Raw genomic sequence first — 15,829 nt, 5'->3', positions numbered from 1 at the left:
TTTGGCCCATTCCTCCATGTAGATCTCCTCTAGAGGAATGATGTTTTGAGGCTGTTGTTGGGCAACACAGACTTTCAACTCCCTCCACAGATTTTCTATGGGGTTGAGATCTGGAGACCGGCTAGGCCACTCCAGGACCTTGAAATGCTTCTTCCGAAGCGACTCCTTTGTTGCCCTGGCTGTGTGTTTGGGATCATTGTCATGCTGAAAGACCCAGCCACGTTTCATCTTCAATGCCCTTTGGGATGGAAGGAGATTTTCACTCAAAATCTCTCGATACATGGCCCCATTCATTCTTTCCTTTATACAGATCAGTCGTCCTGGTCGCTTTGCAGAAAAACAGCCCCAAAGCATTATGTTTCCACCCCCATGCTTCACAGTAGGTATGGTGTTCTTCGGATGCAATTCAGTATTCTTTCTCCTCCAAACACGAGAACCTGTGTTTCTATCAAAAAAATCTATTTTGGTTTCATCTGACCATAACACATTCTCCCAGTCCTCTTCTGGATCATCCAAATGCTCTCTAGCAACCGCAGACGGGCCTGGACGTGTACTGTCTTCAGCAGGGGAACATGTTTGGCAGTGCAGGATTTGGGTCCCTGGCGGCGCATTGTGTTACTGATAGTAGCCTTTGTTACTGTGGTCCCAGCTCTTTTTAGGACATTCACTAGGTCCCCCCGTGTGGTTCTGGGATTTTTGCTCACTGTTCTTGTTATCATTTTGACGCCACGGGGTGAGATCTTGCATGGAGCCCCAGATCGAGGGAGATTATCAGTGGTCTTGTATGTCTTCCATTTTCTAATAATTGCTCCCACAGTTGATTTCTTTACACCAAGCGTTTTACCTATTGCAGATTCAGTCTTCCCAGCCTGGTGCAGGTCTACAATTTTGTCTCTGGTGTCCTTCGACAGCTCTTTGGCCTTGGCCATAGTAGAGTTTGGAGTGTGACTGACTGAGATTGTGGACAGGTCTCTTTTATACCGATAATGAGTTAAAACAGGTGCCATTAATACAGGTAACGAGTGGAGCCTCATTAGACCTCGTCAGAAGAAGTTAGACCACTTTCACAGCCAGAAATATTGCTTGTTTGTCGGTGACCAAATACTTATTTTCCACTCTAATTTGGAAATAAATTCTTTAAAAATCAAACAATGTGATTTTCAGTTTTTTTTTCCACATTCTGTCTCTCATGGTTGAGGTTTACCCATGTTGACAATTACAGGCCTCTCTAATCTTTTCAAATAGGAGAACTTGCACAATTGGTGGTTGAATAAATACTTATTTTCCCCACTGTATATAGTGCTCTCTTTTGGAGTGCGGTTGACAACCAGATCCAGCAGTTGTTTTCTTGTAATTCATTGTCAGAAACTGTCCATTGATTTTCTGCCACTCTTACTCAAGGTAAGAAGGGAGCTGGGGCCTATCTTAGGTGACTTTCAACAGGAGGTAGGGTATATACTGGACTGTCTCAGAAAATTAGAATACACAATATTCTAATTTTCTGAGACAGTCCTGTATATTGTTCTATGTAAAGGACGTCAGCCAAGGTCGGCCCCCCACATTTTTACCACGCCAAATCTGGTCCCCTTTGCAAAAAGTTTGGACACCCCTGCTTTAAATGGTGGATTAATGTACAGGACTGTCTCAGAAAATTAGAATATTGTGTATTCTAATTTTCTGAGACAGTCCAGTATAAGGGCTGGACAAAATAACACCTAACATTTTGGCATCATAGTCATTCAACATAATTGTTAAAGAATGGCATGAGGAACATTCAAATGAAATTGAGCATCTTGTACGGCTGGCACAATACCCAGACCTTAATATTATTAAGCTTTTATGGTGAGTTTTAGAGATTCAGTTAAGACGTTGATTTCCACCGCCATCGTCTCCAAAAGAGTTAGCTAACTGTAGAATGGCTTAAAATTCCTTTGGAAGCAATTCACAAGTTGTATGAATCAATACCTCGAAAAACTGAGGCTGTAATTGCCGCAAAAGGCGGACCTACATACAGTGGGGAGAACAAGTATTTGATACACTGCCAATGTTGGCAGTGTATCAAATACTTGTTCTCCCCACTGTACGCAGAGTTTAAGGGGGCTGGGGGGGCAGGCCCCCCTCTGGTGGCCGAAAAGTGTCATTGCATGTAATTGACTTTCCTATTTATGATTTTAAAATGGAGAGTTTTCCGGTAAAATATTGTCTATAAAAGTTGTAAAGGATTAAAACAAACAAAAAAAATGAATGAAATGAACAAAAAAAGATATTTTTAAAATGGGTCAAATTTTTTTTTCGAACAGATCATGTGACTAGCACTAGTCATTTGCTTTGCTTAGCCATAACCATCCAATGACCGAAGAGGCAAGATGGATATATGAAATATTTTCAAACCTAAGCTTTCAAACACGACAAGAACTACTGAACCAAGGATTGAAAATGTGGACCATGAAATGCCAGAGAGCACCCCCAAAATGGTGAGCGGAGTTTGAATTTGCCCTACTAAAGACGCTAATTGTACAACAGAGCCACCACTGGTGTAGTTGCCAATGTAGTTATCCCTGTCAAAAATTGTATCCTCTGGCCGCGGAAGCACACACACACATACACACATTAGTTATGAGTTATGTCGACATAAACAATTAATTGAAGCCAGAAAAGAACCACAGTTCTATATTTTGGAAATCGACATTTATTAAACTGAAGAAACTCCATACAGGACTTGAATTACAGTAATAACAGTTATGGGTTATACTACGAATAAAACAGTAAAACATTGCCTTTTTTTACGTTCAGTACAAATGTTACGTTATACGACAGAAAAAAAGTTTTTTTAAATGGATGGAACATGTTTTAAAACATCATAGATACGGTAACTACATCACAATAACACAAAAATCAAGCAAATCATTGGAGCGCAGTGGCTCCGCCAGGGAGATACAATTTTTGACATGGGTAACTACATTGGCACGACAGGGGCGGGTGCGCCATATTCAATGGATGACAATCTTGGTGAAAAGTATACCTGTCCTAAGCAGCCTAATTTAGAATTCCCCTCAAGAATGATGGGAAAAAAAAAAAAAAAAAACATTTTCAACTTATTTTTATAAATATTCTTGTAAGTTAATTTTATTGCTGACACTGCGTTTTGGGGCCATCCATATGTTGTGCCCCCCCCTGCCCCAAAAGCCAAACTCCACCTATGCGGACCGACACCATATTTAATTCGTTTATGTTGATTTTTAAGGGGTTTCCATTATTTTGTCCAACCCCTGCATACCCTTGACTGTTATCAGTAAAATACTGAATATATTCTAGTAAAACTATCATTTTAATGCCATTTTGAACAACACCCACTCAGGAGTTAAAGAAAATGGTCCATATACAACTTTAGGAATTAATGGTAAACCTCAAATCTCCTTTACATTATTAATCTCTGTCCGTGCACCAGAGCTGGGAGCTTCAAAGGTGGTTTATTAGTTTCTTACTTTGTTATTCAGTGTTTTGTTGGTTGGTTTCATTGCTTTAAGCTTCTGTAATGTTGCCTCCCTTTAGAGTCTGTGTTAAAGCACTTTGGTCACTCTACAAACAGATTTTGATTGGATTAAGATGGGTTTAGGCTCAGAATTACAAGTGAGAGTTTGCAGTTCGTGTTGAGGTTTTGAATTAGGGTAATTTTGTGTCAAACAGCCGTTTTTTCCAAGGAGCCCCAGATGGAACATGTAAACTTTTTCCCCTGCTTGCTGGAAAATGAGCAGATTTGCAGGTTTAAGTTTAGGATTCAAAGAATCCCCAAACGGGTCCTTTTGTCTGCTTTCCGGGGGGATTGTCCAGACTTTATGGCCCAGAGGACACCCATGGAACACAGTTGTTTTGTTTTTGAACTGCTCTACATACTGTAGTCCCCCATGATGTTCTTCTGAGGTTCAGTGCACATTATGTGGAAGGAGTCTGTTTTCACTTAAACAACAAGACATGCCCCAATGTGTGACATTATTTAACAGCTGGATGCAGTAATGAAACTTCACATTGGCTAAGCAGCACCATGACAAATGGCACAATAGTGAGATTAAACTCATTTGTGCATTTGTAAAGAAAAGCCATGAGAGGACAAAAATCTGTTCATTTCTCCAGGTAAATTCCTGACTTATAGAAATCTTAATGGGGGATGACAAAAGCTACTCAAGGAGCTAAAACCTCCAAAAAGCCAAAGTGATTTGCGTGAGGGTCTTCATTCTTCTGACATGGAGTCAGGTTTTTTTGGGATAACAAGTCACACATTAGCAGGCTGCCAAAACTCTGATGGGATTTAATCTTTTCCATCTTTTCCTGTTCCCCCTTACTCTTGGTCCTCGCAGCTGCAGCCACAGTCATAGTCGTGTCTCTATCTTGGATCAGGCTTCACATTGTCAGCTTTTTATATGCTTTAGTCCTGTCCTCTGGAAACTTCGCATGTTCTTGCCACTCGGGATCAACCGGATGGTGGGAAGTTATGAAGTACAAATACTTTGTTACTATAGTTAAAAGTGTGTAGTGTTCTCATATTTATGCTACTGTGTTTTTTTTTTACATTTTTACTTAGTTTTTCAACCTTGTCAGATGACTACATGACACATAATAAGGCTTTAAAAAGGGCTTTTCAGTTCTTTTGAGGTTGAAGGAACAGAAAAGAAACCTGGGAACGTTAGCAATGATGGCAACAGATTCAGAAAAAGCAAGATAATTCCCATCCATGGCCTAATTTACGTAAGAGAAGTTTGATGTTGTCGGCTCCATGAATGATTCGTAGTGAAACACCACAAGCGCCTGCCTATCAAAAGTGTTCCCTCTTATTTAAAATAATAATAATTAAAAAAATAGATCATTAAAACACGTAGAGGCGAGATGTATTTTTTTCAGCAGTGTGGCCAAGTGCCAGCAAAATTTTGCTGTAGGAATACTCGGACAATAAATCTCCTTGAACTCTCTTGATCTCCTCTAAGAACTGCTATGACATTCATTTTGGTGGACAGCAGAAGGCAGCATTTGTTATTTCACAAGTCCAATATCAATCAAAATACCATGTTTTGACTAGAGGTGGCATTCTTGAAGAAAAAAAAATCTCATTTAGTCCCCTTAAGTAAAAAGAATGGCTACAGGTCTTTTAAAAGACATTCAGTTGTGACACTCCAATTTCCATTTCTGCACCCTTTCTTAACTTAATGAACTTTTCAAAGCTTCACCAACATATCGTAGTAACGCCCATGCTTGTAGACCAAGCATCCTTCTGAGATCATCGATATGCGAGTGAATTATGAGGATGCAGCTGTCTCCCGGTACCGCTAAGACTGACTCACACAGTTGGGAAAGGATGCAGAGTGAGCGTCGGTTGGCAGGGCTTAGCTGAGCAGACCTTGTGATCATCCAGTCACATGTCGGCTTGAGAATGATACGATCTGCTTCCAAAAAAAAGCTAAACTTCTGTAATGTTTGTTTAAATACAATCGGTTTTGAAATGGTTACAAAACACAAAAAACTAATTGCATTGAGTCCAATTAGATTGTCTAAAAGAATTTTACAGTGATCACCGGCTGCTCCATAACAGACGTTCATGTGACTACGGGGGATTAAATGCAATTTGCATGACTTCACACAGTGTGATTATGTGTTGTAAGCCTTCTTTTGTGGTCCTTTGGGTTCCAAAAGCTTGAAGGGTGTCATCTTATAGAAACACAGAGGGATTTTAATTTGTCTTTTATTTCAACAAAGTTGTTTAACAAGGAGAGTTGATTGCGGCAGCATGGCATGGACTAGCGCTAAAGACAGTGACTGTTTAGTCACACATACATTGTTAACCATCCGTTTTTTCCTTTTTCATTAGGCCTTCACAAATACACCACACACAGCAACCCTGAAGTCCACAGTAAGTCCATTAGCAGAGATCATATGTCCGTTTATTATAATATCAGTGTTTCCAAATTCCGAGAATATGGTTCTCTTTTTAAACGAGACAAATTAAAACTGACAGCACCCTTAATATGCAATTGTAAGATTTGGGGTTTGACATCACAAGGTCAGATCTTGATCAAATGCTTTAAAAAATGTACTGTACACGCACTGATAACATAGCATTTCCTCTACCAGCCCTTGGATTTGAAGACAGTTGTATGGATGCCAGTGATTCGCAATGCTATAATCAGGTACATGAGACTCAGAATACACAAGTAAGAAGTCATGGTGTTCTTCAATTATTCTTCTATATTTTGACTTAATAAAATGAATTATTTTTCTGTTTTTCCTTCCGTTCCCACCAGATGAAAAAAAACAAAAGGCGTCTAACAGTTGACCCTATTGATTTTGGCCTGGATCGCCACTATGTTGCCCAATCGAGGAGATACTCTCACCAGGTATGTGCTGTACAGCCATATTTGTGTTGTGTTCCTGTTCAAATTTGAACACGTTTTTCACAAGAATAAAAAAATAATTATGGCACTCATACATCAAAACTTTGATGCGTTAACTTTCAGGCAGTTTACATGGTGATGCTGCGACACCAAGACGCAACAATTGTGTTGCGGAATGGCCTTGCCTTTATATGGTGATATCAAAGACGCAAACCTATGATTCCGGGCTCCAAAGTGGAAGGATTTAATAGCGGGGCTTGATCTGCAACCTTATAAATGAAAAGCTCTTGCACCGATGACGTCAGCACTCCCACACGTCACTTTGGGTGTGAGCAGCGCTGCTACTACACATTAAAAACAGCAAAAATGGTGGAACATCGGCTTTAATTTATTGTTGTTTATAATGTTTTTAGCTTAAATATGTTTATCGTTAGCATTTATGTGCCTTTTGGAGCAAAACACAAATGCCATTGCTTGGAGTGGGCGGTTATGTTTTGTTCCTGGCTGAGGAGGTTGTTGGTGTTAAGGAAGTGCATCATTGGCTGTCACCTTGTAAATCTGCACTGCCACCTAGGGCCTGGCATGAATACTACATCGTTTTCACACGGAATTGCGACATCGTTCGAATGGAGAAGGAACCATATACAGTGGGGAGAACAAGTATTTGATACACTGCCAATGGGTTTTCCCATTGTGAGTGTATCCAATACTTTTTCTCCCCACTGTAAATGCACACGTGAAATTTGTCATATTCTTGGAGCGTCACCATGTAAACTGCCCCTTAGACAAAGGAACGATTACGTCTTTCTGCTGTACAGGTGTGATAAAATAGCTAAATGTCAAGAACTTCATAACTCACATTGTTCTTGTAGATTCAGAGTTCTGATCACATCATAATGAATAGTGGCGTAAGGGAGTCTGACATGGCTTCCATCTTTCATCCATTTTTGAAAGAGCAACGCAAAGGCCTGGATGTTGGGTCTCAACATGGTTGGTCTCTTCAGCAAGGTAAACAATGGAAAAAAAGTGTGAGATGAAAATGTCTTTGGAGATGGTATGAATTAAAATGTTTTTCTAGGTGACTTTGTGTACTCGGACAATCGAACCGTTCCATCTCGCTGCATGTCCCAGCTCAGCTACTCTTCTTGTGGCAGCGGGAGTGCAGGGGGTCCCCGGGGAGGTGGCAGCAGCTACTTTCTGTGTCCTGATGATGATGACTCAGATGACGACGATGTCATCAGCCAAGCCTACCCAGTTTACCAGTCTCATTTGGGACCCAGTGACAATGTTTCCCAGGAAAGCCTAAACTACCCCAACCAGCCACCACAGGTCAACAGACCTTCACAATCCATCATTCAGTTTCTGTGCCATTTGTCCTCAATAGGATTGAGCTAGAGCCGCAGTTGACTTGTGAAAAGAGAAGTGGGATTTAACAATTAATCACATTGCACATGTAGACAGACAATAACTTTGTCTTTTATTTGAAGTTTTAAGAGATGTAAGAGGAATACCCACACTTTACTGCTAAAAGCGATCAGTAGCCCCTCTCCACACTGTATATCTTGTGTTATGTTTAATTTATCTCACTGTGAGTTGGGTAGCACATATTAAACAGAAACTGATTCCAGAGCAGATGTGGACCTGTCAGTCATCAGAGATTGTTACGATAGCTCTCACTGGCAGCAATATCCGTTCGTACTTAAACGACCTCTTGAACAGCAAGCAGCGAGAGGGGAATTTCTGGGTGAACATATAATCTAGTAGACACGCAAAATCCACAGAAACCCCAACCTCAGAACTGTGAACCTTTTTTTCCCATGCCTCCCCTATCGTGTCTGTAGTTTTATATTTCATTCATCCTTCATGATCTTGTTCTGCAGATCACTGATCTGAACAGACGAATGTCAGTCGTCGAAAACCTTTTAAGCCGCCTGCAGGTCACTTTGACCTCTGACCCGGTAAATATTCTATAATGCTTCTCTTGGAAGAACAAACTACAATTTCTGTTGTGACTTTCTAGCTAAAGGGATGCTGACTATTCTACTTGCAGGACATTGATGCTCCTCAAGTTCAAGAGGGTGCCTCTCCTCTTTTGGGGTGGGAGGATGTTGACATTGAAGAGCATCAACTCAGACAAAAGCTAATCGCAATGGCGGGTGACATAAGCGACCACAGCTTGAGTTCTGACGAGGAGGACTCCAACCCATCACTCTCCTTCCATGAAATCTCGACAGCAACAGTGAGCAGTCGAGAAGCAGACAAAAAGTCTAATGGAGAACATTCCCGGCCCACTTCCTCACAAAAGGTAGGGTTGCTTGCAGATAAAAGTTCGACAAGAGAAAGTTTAACAAAAGAAACTCCTGATTAACTCTTTAACACCAAGCGTGTCGGCGGTGACGTGTTTACGCATATCATCTTTGAAGCCTCGTCACGCTGTAATTACGTGACCCGCGTGCCGCTGGTTGCTCTCATTTGAAAGTGCGGAAGTTGATGTCCACACCAGTGTTTATTCGAAGTCAATCGACCACATAAAATGGGAGATAATGTCATTTGAGTTTTATAGTTTTATTGCACTCATAAATAAGCATTAAAACGCTGCATGGGCCATGTATTCATCTGCATATTTCCATCATTTCTTGTCCTTTTTCAAAACTGAAAACAGCACGAAATACTACATATCCTAAGAGCCGTTGTGAGGTCAAGAAGGACGAACTTAATGTGAACATTTTAATACATTGCCGAGCGAGGCGCCACCTAAGGAAAGGGAGGCGTGCGAAGCGAGCACCGGCCAGTTGGATTGAGCGAGCGACTTCGAAACGTGCGGAATTTATCGAAAACTAAATTTAGCACAAGCTAATGCATTATTTCATTAACTCAAGGAAGAGGATGAGCCATATTTGTCGTTGTTTTCTTCGGATGAGTCGGCGCCTTGGCGAATAGAAGTGACAGTGCACAAACGGTGGAAGAGTGGGCTGTGCGACGTGTGTGACGTAGCTCCGTGTCCTGTTCAAGAGGAAACTTTATTGAGTCGCAAAAAAAAAAAAACTTTATTGAGTCGCTTGCCTGAAAAAATTGAACTGAACAACTTGTCCTTATTTTTTTAAATACTTTTTTCCAAGGTTATAATTGATTTTTTTTTCTTAATTATCAATCTTTTCAATTTGTATATAGCTGTGTGTGTTCAAGAAGCTTGATTGTATATATAAACTTTTGATAAGGTGATGGGTACAATACCTAACCTCACAAAGAGATATCCTCTAAACCCTTTTTGTGTTAGATGATATATATAATTCCCCCCCCCCTTTTTTTTTTTAATTTCTTACTATTTTGCACTGTATATAACCTGTTTTGACCATAGTATGTGTAAAGGCCAAAAACGCCTATGACCGTACCTGCTGATTGTGTTGAAATGTCAAACATCAAACTATTTAGTCTTATTTTTTCTATTGAATGTTTATGCTAACAAGTTGAATAAATATTATCAAGCTTCAAAACGGTTGGTCGAGCGTGTTTGGTTGTCAATGGGACATCAACATGACAAATTTTGAAAAAAGATTTGGGGATTTTTTTTTTGTCTTTTTGCGTCCAAAATGTTGATTATAATTGGTCATTGAAGAAAACAACAGTTTGAACATGGAGGTTATGGTGTCCTGAAAAAAGGGACCCAACCTGGCCATTGTGAACAATTTTTTCTTTGAAATATAAAGGCAACATCAAAGGCATGCAAATTCGGCCAAAATAGGCTTAGGTGTTAAAGGATTAAGCAAGTTCCAGTCATAACACTTATGACCCATTGGGAGGACAGTCGCTACATCAACCAGAATTTTGACTGGATCCAATTTGACCTCCCAACCTCATGAAATATACGAATTTAGCTTTTTGCCTGGTCTTTATTTTTCCAGACAGGCCATTCAACTGAAAGCCTGGAGAATAAGTGGCACAGCACAGAAGAAGGCTCAAAGTCAAGCTTCAAAGGTTCAACAGCATTACTGTTTGAGCTGCAGGACAAAATAGCCCAAGCCACTGCTGATGTACAGAACACCCAAACCCAGGTTAGGGAAACATTTACCATCCAATCTTTTCATCCCCCGAATATTAGCACGGCATTTACAGTCCTGCTTTCTATCATCAGGTGTCATACATTGAGAATAAGATTGCTGCTCTTAACCCTGGGGGCGTGCCAATGGAGAAAGGACAAAAGGTAATGACGCAGCGGTGTTTATTGCAAACTCCTACTGAGCCAGGTTTGCGATGGGGAGAGGCATACAATCGGCTGTGTCTGAGAATAAATCCTGGTCTGTTATACACAATAGGATATTGCAGTGCAAAACCAAAAGCCTTCCAGTTGGGGGGTCGACAAGAAACATCTATTCATATGTCAAGCTTGTTTACGAAATGACCCCTCAGACCAAAACAAAGTTTTCCAAACAGACTTCTTTACCTAGCATACTAAGTGACTGCATTTGGCAGCATTTTTTTAAGAACACCCATAGGGAGGGCTCTAGGTCTCACTGGCTTTGTTCTTGTTCTTCTAGGTTGAAACACTAATTACAATTGTTACTCTTCTATTATTTGTTGATGGATCAGAATCAAAGTTGGTTGGTACAGTGAGGAGCAGAAGTATTGTGGGCATGGGTATGCGTTACTGGAGGTGGAATGTGGTGTGGCCTCATGGGTAGTAGTTTTTCTCTCCTTTCTGTGCTATGTCTTGACTGTGGCAGCCTGGCGGAGATTGAGTTCATGGAGTGTAGCTCCCTTACAAAGACTGTCTCTCTATGCAGACCTACCCCATGAGTAATCAGCCACCCACCACCTGTTTCAGCTCATAATTGTTACCTGTGGAACCTCACAGTCAGTCATAATCCAACTGCTACCATGGGCAAGATTAGAGAGCTTTCCGAAAGACACCAGAGAAAAATTGTTGACCTCCACAAAGCTAGAAAAGGCTATGGGACAATTGGAAAGCAGCTTGGTGAGAATAAATCAACAGTTGCAGCAATTGTTAGAAAATGGAAAAGGCTGAACATGACTGATAATCTACCTTAGACTGGGGCTCCATGTAAGATCTCGTGAGGCATCACTCCTGATGAGAAAAGTGAGGGCTCAGCCTAGAACTACACAGCAGGAGCTGGTGAATGACATGAAGAGAGCTGGATGCACAGTTTCAAAGGCTACTGTCAGTAGAACACTATGGTCCACTGGTTAAAAATCATGCATTGCTCAGAAAGTTCCCTTGTTGAAGCCAGTACATGTGAACGCCCATCTGAAGTTTGCCATTAACCATCTGAATGATGGAGAGGGGTCATGGGAGAAAGTCATGTGGTCAGATGACACCAAAGTAGAACTTTTTGGTGCAAACTTTACTCGTCGTGTGTGGAGGAAAAAAAGGGATGAGTACAACCTCAAGAACAGCATCCCCACTGTGAAGTATGGGGGTGGAAACCTCATGCTTTGGACTTGCTTTTCAACAAAGGGGACAGGACGACTGTACTGTATAAAGCAGAGGATGAATGGTGAAATTCATCGACATATTTTGAGCCACAACCTCCTTCCCTCAGTAAGAGACTTGAATATGAGTCGTGGCTGGATCTACCAACATGAACAATGATCCGAAGAACACAGCCAAGCTGACCAAGGAGTGGCTGCGTAAAAAGCATATTGAGGTTCTGGATTGGCCTACCCAGTCTCCAGACCTCAATCCAATAGAATATCTTTGGATGGAGGTGAAACTTGGTGTATGTCAACGACGGCCCCGAAACCTGACAGATCTAGAGAAGATTTATGTGGAGGAATGGGCCAAAATTCCTGTTTCCATATGTGAAAGCCTGGTGAATAACTACAGAAAGCGTCTGACCTCTGTAATTGTAAACAAAGGCTTCTGCACTAAATATTAGCAATGATTTTCTCAGGGGTACAAATACTTATGAATCCCAATAAATTACAAAGAAAATATTAAAAAATCATGCAAAGTGAGTTCTGGATTTTTTTGTTTTTTTAGATTATGTCTCTATAAGTGGAAATGCATCTTTGTTTGAAATTTCAGACCTCTACCTATTTTCTAAGTAGGTGAACTTGCAAAATCACAAGGGGTGCAAATACTTCTGCTCCTCACAGTATTTTCAGGTGATGTATACGCATTGATCGTCGGAACCCAGTTTTTATTTTTATTTGTCTCAAGGCCGATGAATGACTTTGATTAAATCCGGACTTATTGTTGCCTCTAGGTTCCACGTTAGCCAGTATGGGGCATCGAGTGCTGATGAGATGTTTAGGGAGCGGACAAGGTGGTCATAGTGTTAGGGTCCAAGTTAGAAGGTTAAGTGTGGATGGTTAAGGTTTTTATTTACTTGTTAGGGAAAACTTTGGTACTCATGGGGTCACATTTGATTTCTAAAATGCACATATTTATAAGTAAGGTCTAAAAAATGTTTTCAAAAAGATGCATGTCAAAACTGTATATATCAAAAATGGTTTTGGGGTGTAAGTTCTATACTTTAGTTTTTTGTGTGTGTTCCTCTCATTTTTTGATGTCTTTCATCTTTTCTAGTCTGGAGTCCAGCTCAGAAAGAGAAGACTTTCCCAACACTTTCCCACAAGTAAGAACTAAGAATTGCAGCTTTGAGCATGATCTAGAGGAGCTTTGTTCTCCACAAAAATATCCCCAAAATATCTTAACATCATTAAATTTAGAGAACGCATTGAACCACTTTGTGTGTTACAAGAACAATGTGTCCTTTGCGCTTCTTGTCAGATGGAAATGTTCTATCCGGAATACCATTCCCATCAGGGTTGAGTGAAAGGGCCTTTAAGCCTGGAAAAAAAGTGTGTTTTATATAGTTAGTGTGTGCTGTTAACCTGTAGATATAAATCTTTGGACTAGACCACCAGGAAGATCATTTTAACTTGTTGAAACACCAGGATGTACCATGTAGTTGCTGTATATTTCTAGGCCTGATGGACACGTTTGCAAGGAACTCCCTCTACAGGGGCTCTCTGACCAGTGCAGGGGTCTTACAGAAGACCAGGGCAAAATGTTTGGTATGTCCCCTCCATGTGATGCAAGTGACTGAGAAAGCTTCATTTCCGTACTGCAGCCGTTTTGGTCTATTAGTCAGTAAAATAATCTTCTCACGGAAATAAAACCTTCTCTTGGAGGTGCATCACGCCGGTAGCAGCTGGTTTCCAATCAGGCTTTGTGTTGCTGATTTCAGATTGACTCCAATCATTAAGGAATTCACTTTCTCACAACGACAATCCCAGCATAACCCTCTTCCAAATCACCTAAATCTAGAAATATAACCACTCAAATGTCCTCTGCTAGCCTCAGAATTCTTACCGTTCAATATTCGCTTCAGATCAGTGCTGTTGTCAAATTTGTTTCTGTCTCTGTTCTTGCAGAAATCGGCAATGAAACTGGACCTATGAGGAGGAGACTAAGCCTTATGTGAGATTCCCAGCAAAAAACAAGTCCACAATCCCTCCATTAAATTTGTTTCTATGATACACTCAAAGTTTTTTCTATAACTTGCATGTTGAATCTTAAAGACCAAATGTGAAGTAATTTCATAAAATGCCAAATAGGGTCACAATGAATGTAATTAAACATTATCCAACAAATAAAGCATGAAAAAATAATTTATATGTTGTATATTTGACAAAATAATCACGTTTCCTAAGTTCGAGCCTGAAAGGGGACGAACCTGGAAGTGATACGTCACACCGAGAACAACGATGGCAGCGCTCCATACGGCCACCATACAAAGCCCTTCAAACAATGATTCAAACAACAGTATAAGCGATAGATCGAGCGCAAGTGAGGAGATCCAAGTTTTTGAAGAGCTGGAGGAAGAGGAGGAGGTTGGAATTTTATGTTGGACCGTATATGTATTAGCCAGACGCTAATCAGGATGCAAACAATGTGCCCAGACTACCTGACATGGAATGGAGACAAGACCCATTGAGATTCCAAGATTGGTAAGATATAGGCTGTTATTATTTTTATGATTTGAAGCATGTCAGGTAAATAAACCACCTACTATTGCCTGGGATAAAAGAAACGTTTTGACGAATCCCCGATAATGTTGTGGAATGAACAGTAGAAGCTAGCGACGTTAGCTTTTATTTAGCTGATATGAATGAATGTTTCGGTGAACACTTCCGCTTTCGGATCCTCTGACGAAGGCAGAAGTGTTCGCCGAAACATGTCAGGTAAATAACCACCTACTATTGCCTGGGATAAAAGAAAAGTTTTGACGAATTTATAAGTGTAGGCAAAATGAACTCAATACAACTATGATTGAGGATTGCCACGAGTTAGCTTTCGGCTAACGTCGCTAGCTTTTACTGTTCATTCCACAACACGATCGGGGTTTTGCCTCGAGTTACCTTTCGGCTAACGTAGCTACCTTGTACTGTTCATTCCACAACTGTTGGCAGCTCTGCTTTGACAAAGTCATCAGTCATCTATCCAAAAATCACACTTACTTTTTTACAAATCCTTGATCATAAGCAGACCGAGAAAATATGCTTATAATTGTTTAGCCATTGATATTATTCAAAACATGGTTGGCCAACCTTACTTCACACTTGGTCTTTAAAAATATTCTTTGAAACAGTTGTGTTTAGTATACTACATAAATTCTAATATATTTTTAAACCTATACTAGAAAATGAGAGAAAAACAAGGACAGCAGATATGATTGTTTTTTAGTTTGTTTGTTTGTTTTTATTTAACTATTAACAAGGGTCAGTTTGATCCATAACACAACAGTAGGGTTCATCTAAAACAAATGAACCAATATACAATAACATTTACTGATATTTGTATTTATTTTTGTTTTTAAGTATACACTGTTCGCACTTTGATATGATTCCATGCCATTTTGATGAAACTGATTTTATGTCATGACATGCAATAAATTTGCTTGTCTTAGTTAATAAAATTAAAATTAGCCACTGCATATTTGTGGCCTAGGACCTGCGTATTTCAGATATTTTTCAATATTTTTTGTCTTCTTGGGCAGACTGACTGGTGTGAAGTATTACTGGCACATTATCCTTGTTTATTCAATAATTTGGAGTATTCAAATGGCTGTCACTTATCTGCTGATTTCCACTAGTTCCTGTGAATAGCAGGGATCTGCTGTATTCTAAAACAACCATTTCATTATTATATTTCCTATTAAAGACACAAATGAATTGTGACCTTATGAACTGTGTTCTGGTCTTTTACTGTATTACATTTTGGGCACCATCAAGAGTATTTGTATGTGATGGTGAAATGAGCCATATTGCCGAAAGAGAATTCAGAGGAAGACAAGGAAGAGGTGGAGGAAGAAAATGATCTGGAATTCTTCACATGCAGAAAGCATTTATACGGGAAAGGCTGAATAGTACCAAAAAGTGAGAAGAGACTGTACTTGTTCTTATTCTGCTACTACAAGTAGCTT

General features: G+C 40.1%; 1 protein-coding gene across 1 annotated transcript in view; it reads left to right on the top strand.

Moving 5' to 3' along the window:
• mlphb (melanophilin b) overlaps positions 1–15,490 on the top strand; it is a 33,905-nt gene extending 18,415 nt beyond the window's left edge. The window contains exons 5-15 of the mRNA XM_057852010.1: positions 5,858–5,899; positions 6,121–6,176; positions 6,291–6,383; positions 7,253–7,388; positions 7,459–7,709; positions 8,261–8,338; positions 8,431–8,685; positions 10,283–10,432; positions 10,513–10,581; positions 12,928–12,976; positions 13,779–15,490. Of these exons, the coding sequence (XP_057707993.1) occupies positions 5,858–5,899; positions 6,121–6,176; positions 6,291–6,383; positions 7,253–7,388; positions 7,459–7,709; positions 8,261–8,338; positions 8,431–8,685; positions 10,283–10,432; positions 10,513–10,581; positions 12,928–12,976; positions 13,779–13,828 (1,229 nt within the window). The 3' untranslated portion in view covers positions 13,829–15,490. The remainder of the gene's footprint in view (positions 1–5,857; positions 5,900–6,120; positions 6,177–6,290; positions 6,384–7,252; positions 7,389–7,458; positions 7,710–8,260; positions 8,339–8,430; positions 8,686–10,282; positions 10,433–10,512; positions 10,582–12,927; positions 12,977–13,778) is intronic.
• The last annotated feature ends 339 nt before the right edge of the window (positions 15,491–15,829 follow it).

The sequence above is a fragment of the Corythoichthys intestinalis genome, chromosome 12 (genome assembly GCF_030265065.1).
Source record: "Corythoichthys intestinalis isolate RoL2023-P3 chromosome 12, ASM3026506v1, whole genome shotgun sequence".
Classification (NCBI taxonomy): domain Eukaryota; kingdom Metazoa; phylum Chordata; class Actinopteri; order Syngnathiformes; family Syngnathidae; genus Corythoichthys; species Corythoichthys intestinalis.
Note: the sequence above shows the minus strand (reverse complement) of the source record. Positions and strands in the feature narration are given on the sequence as shown.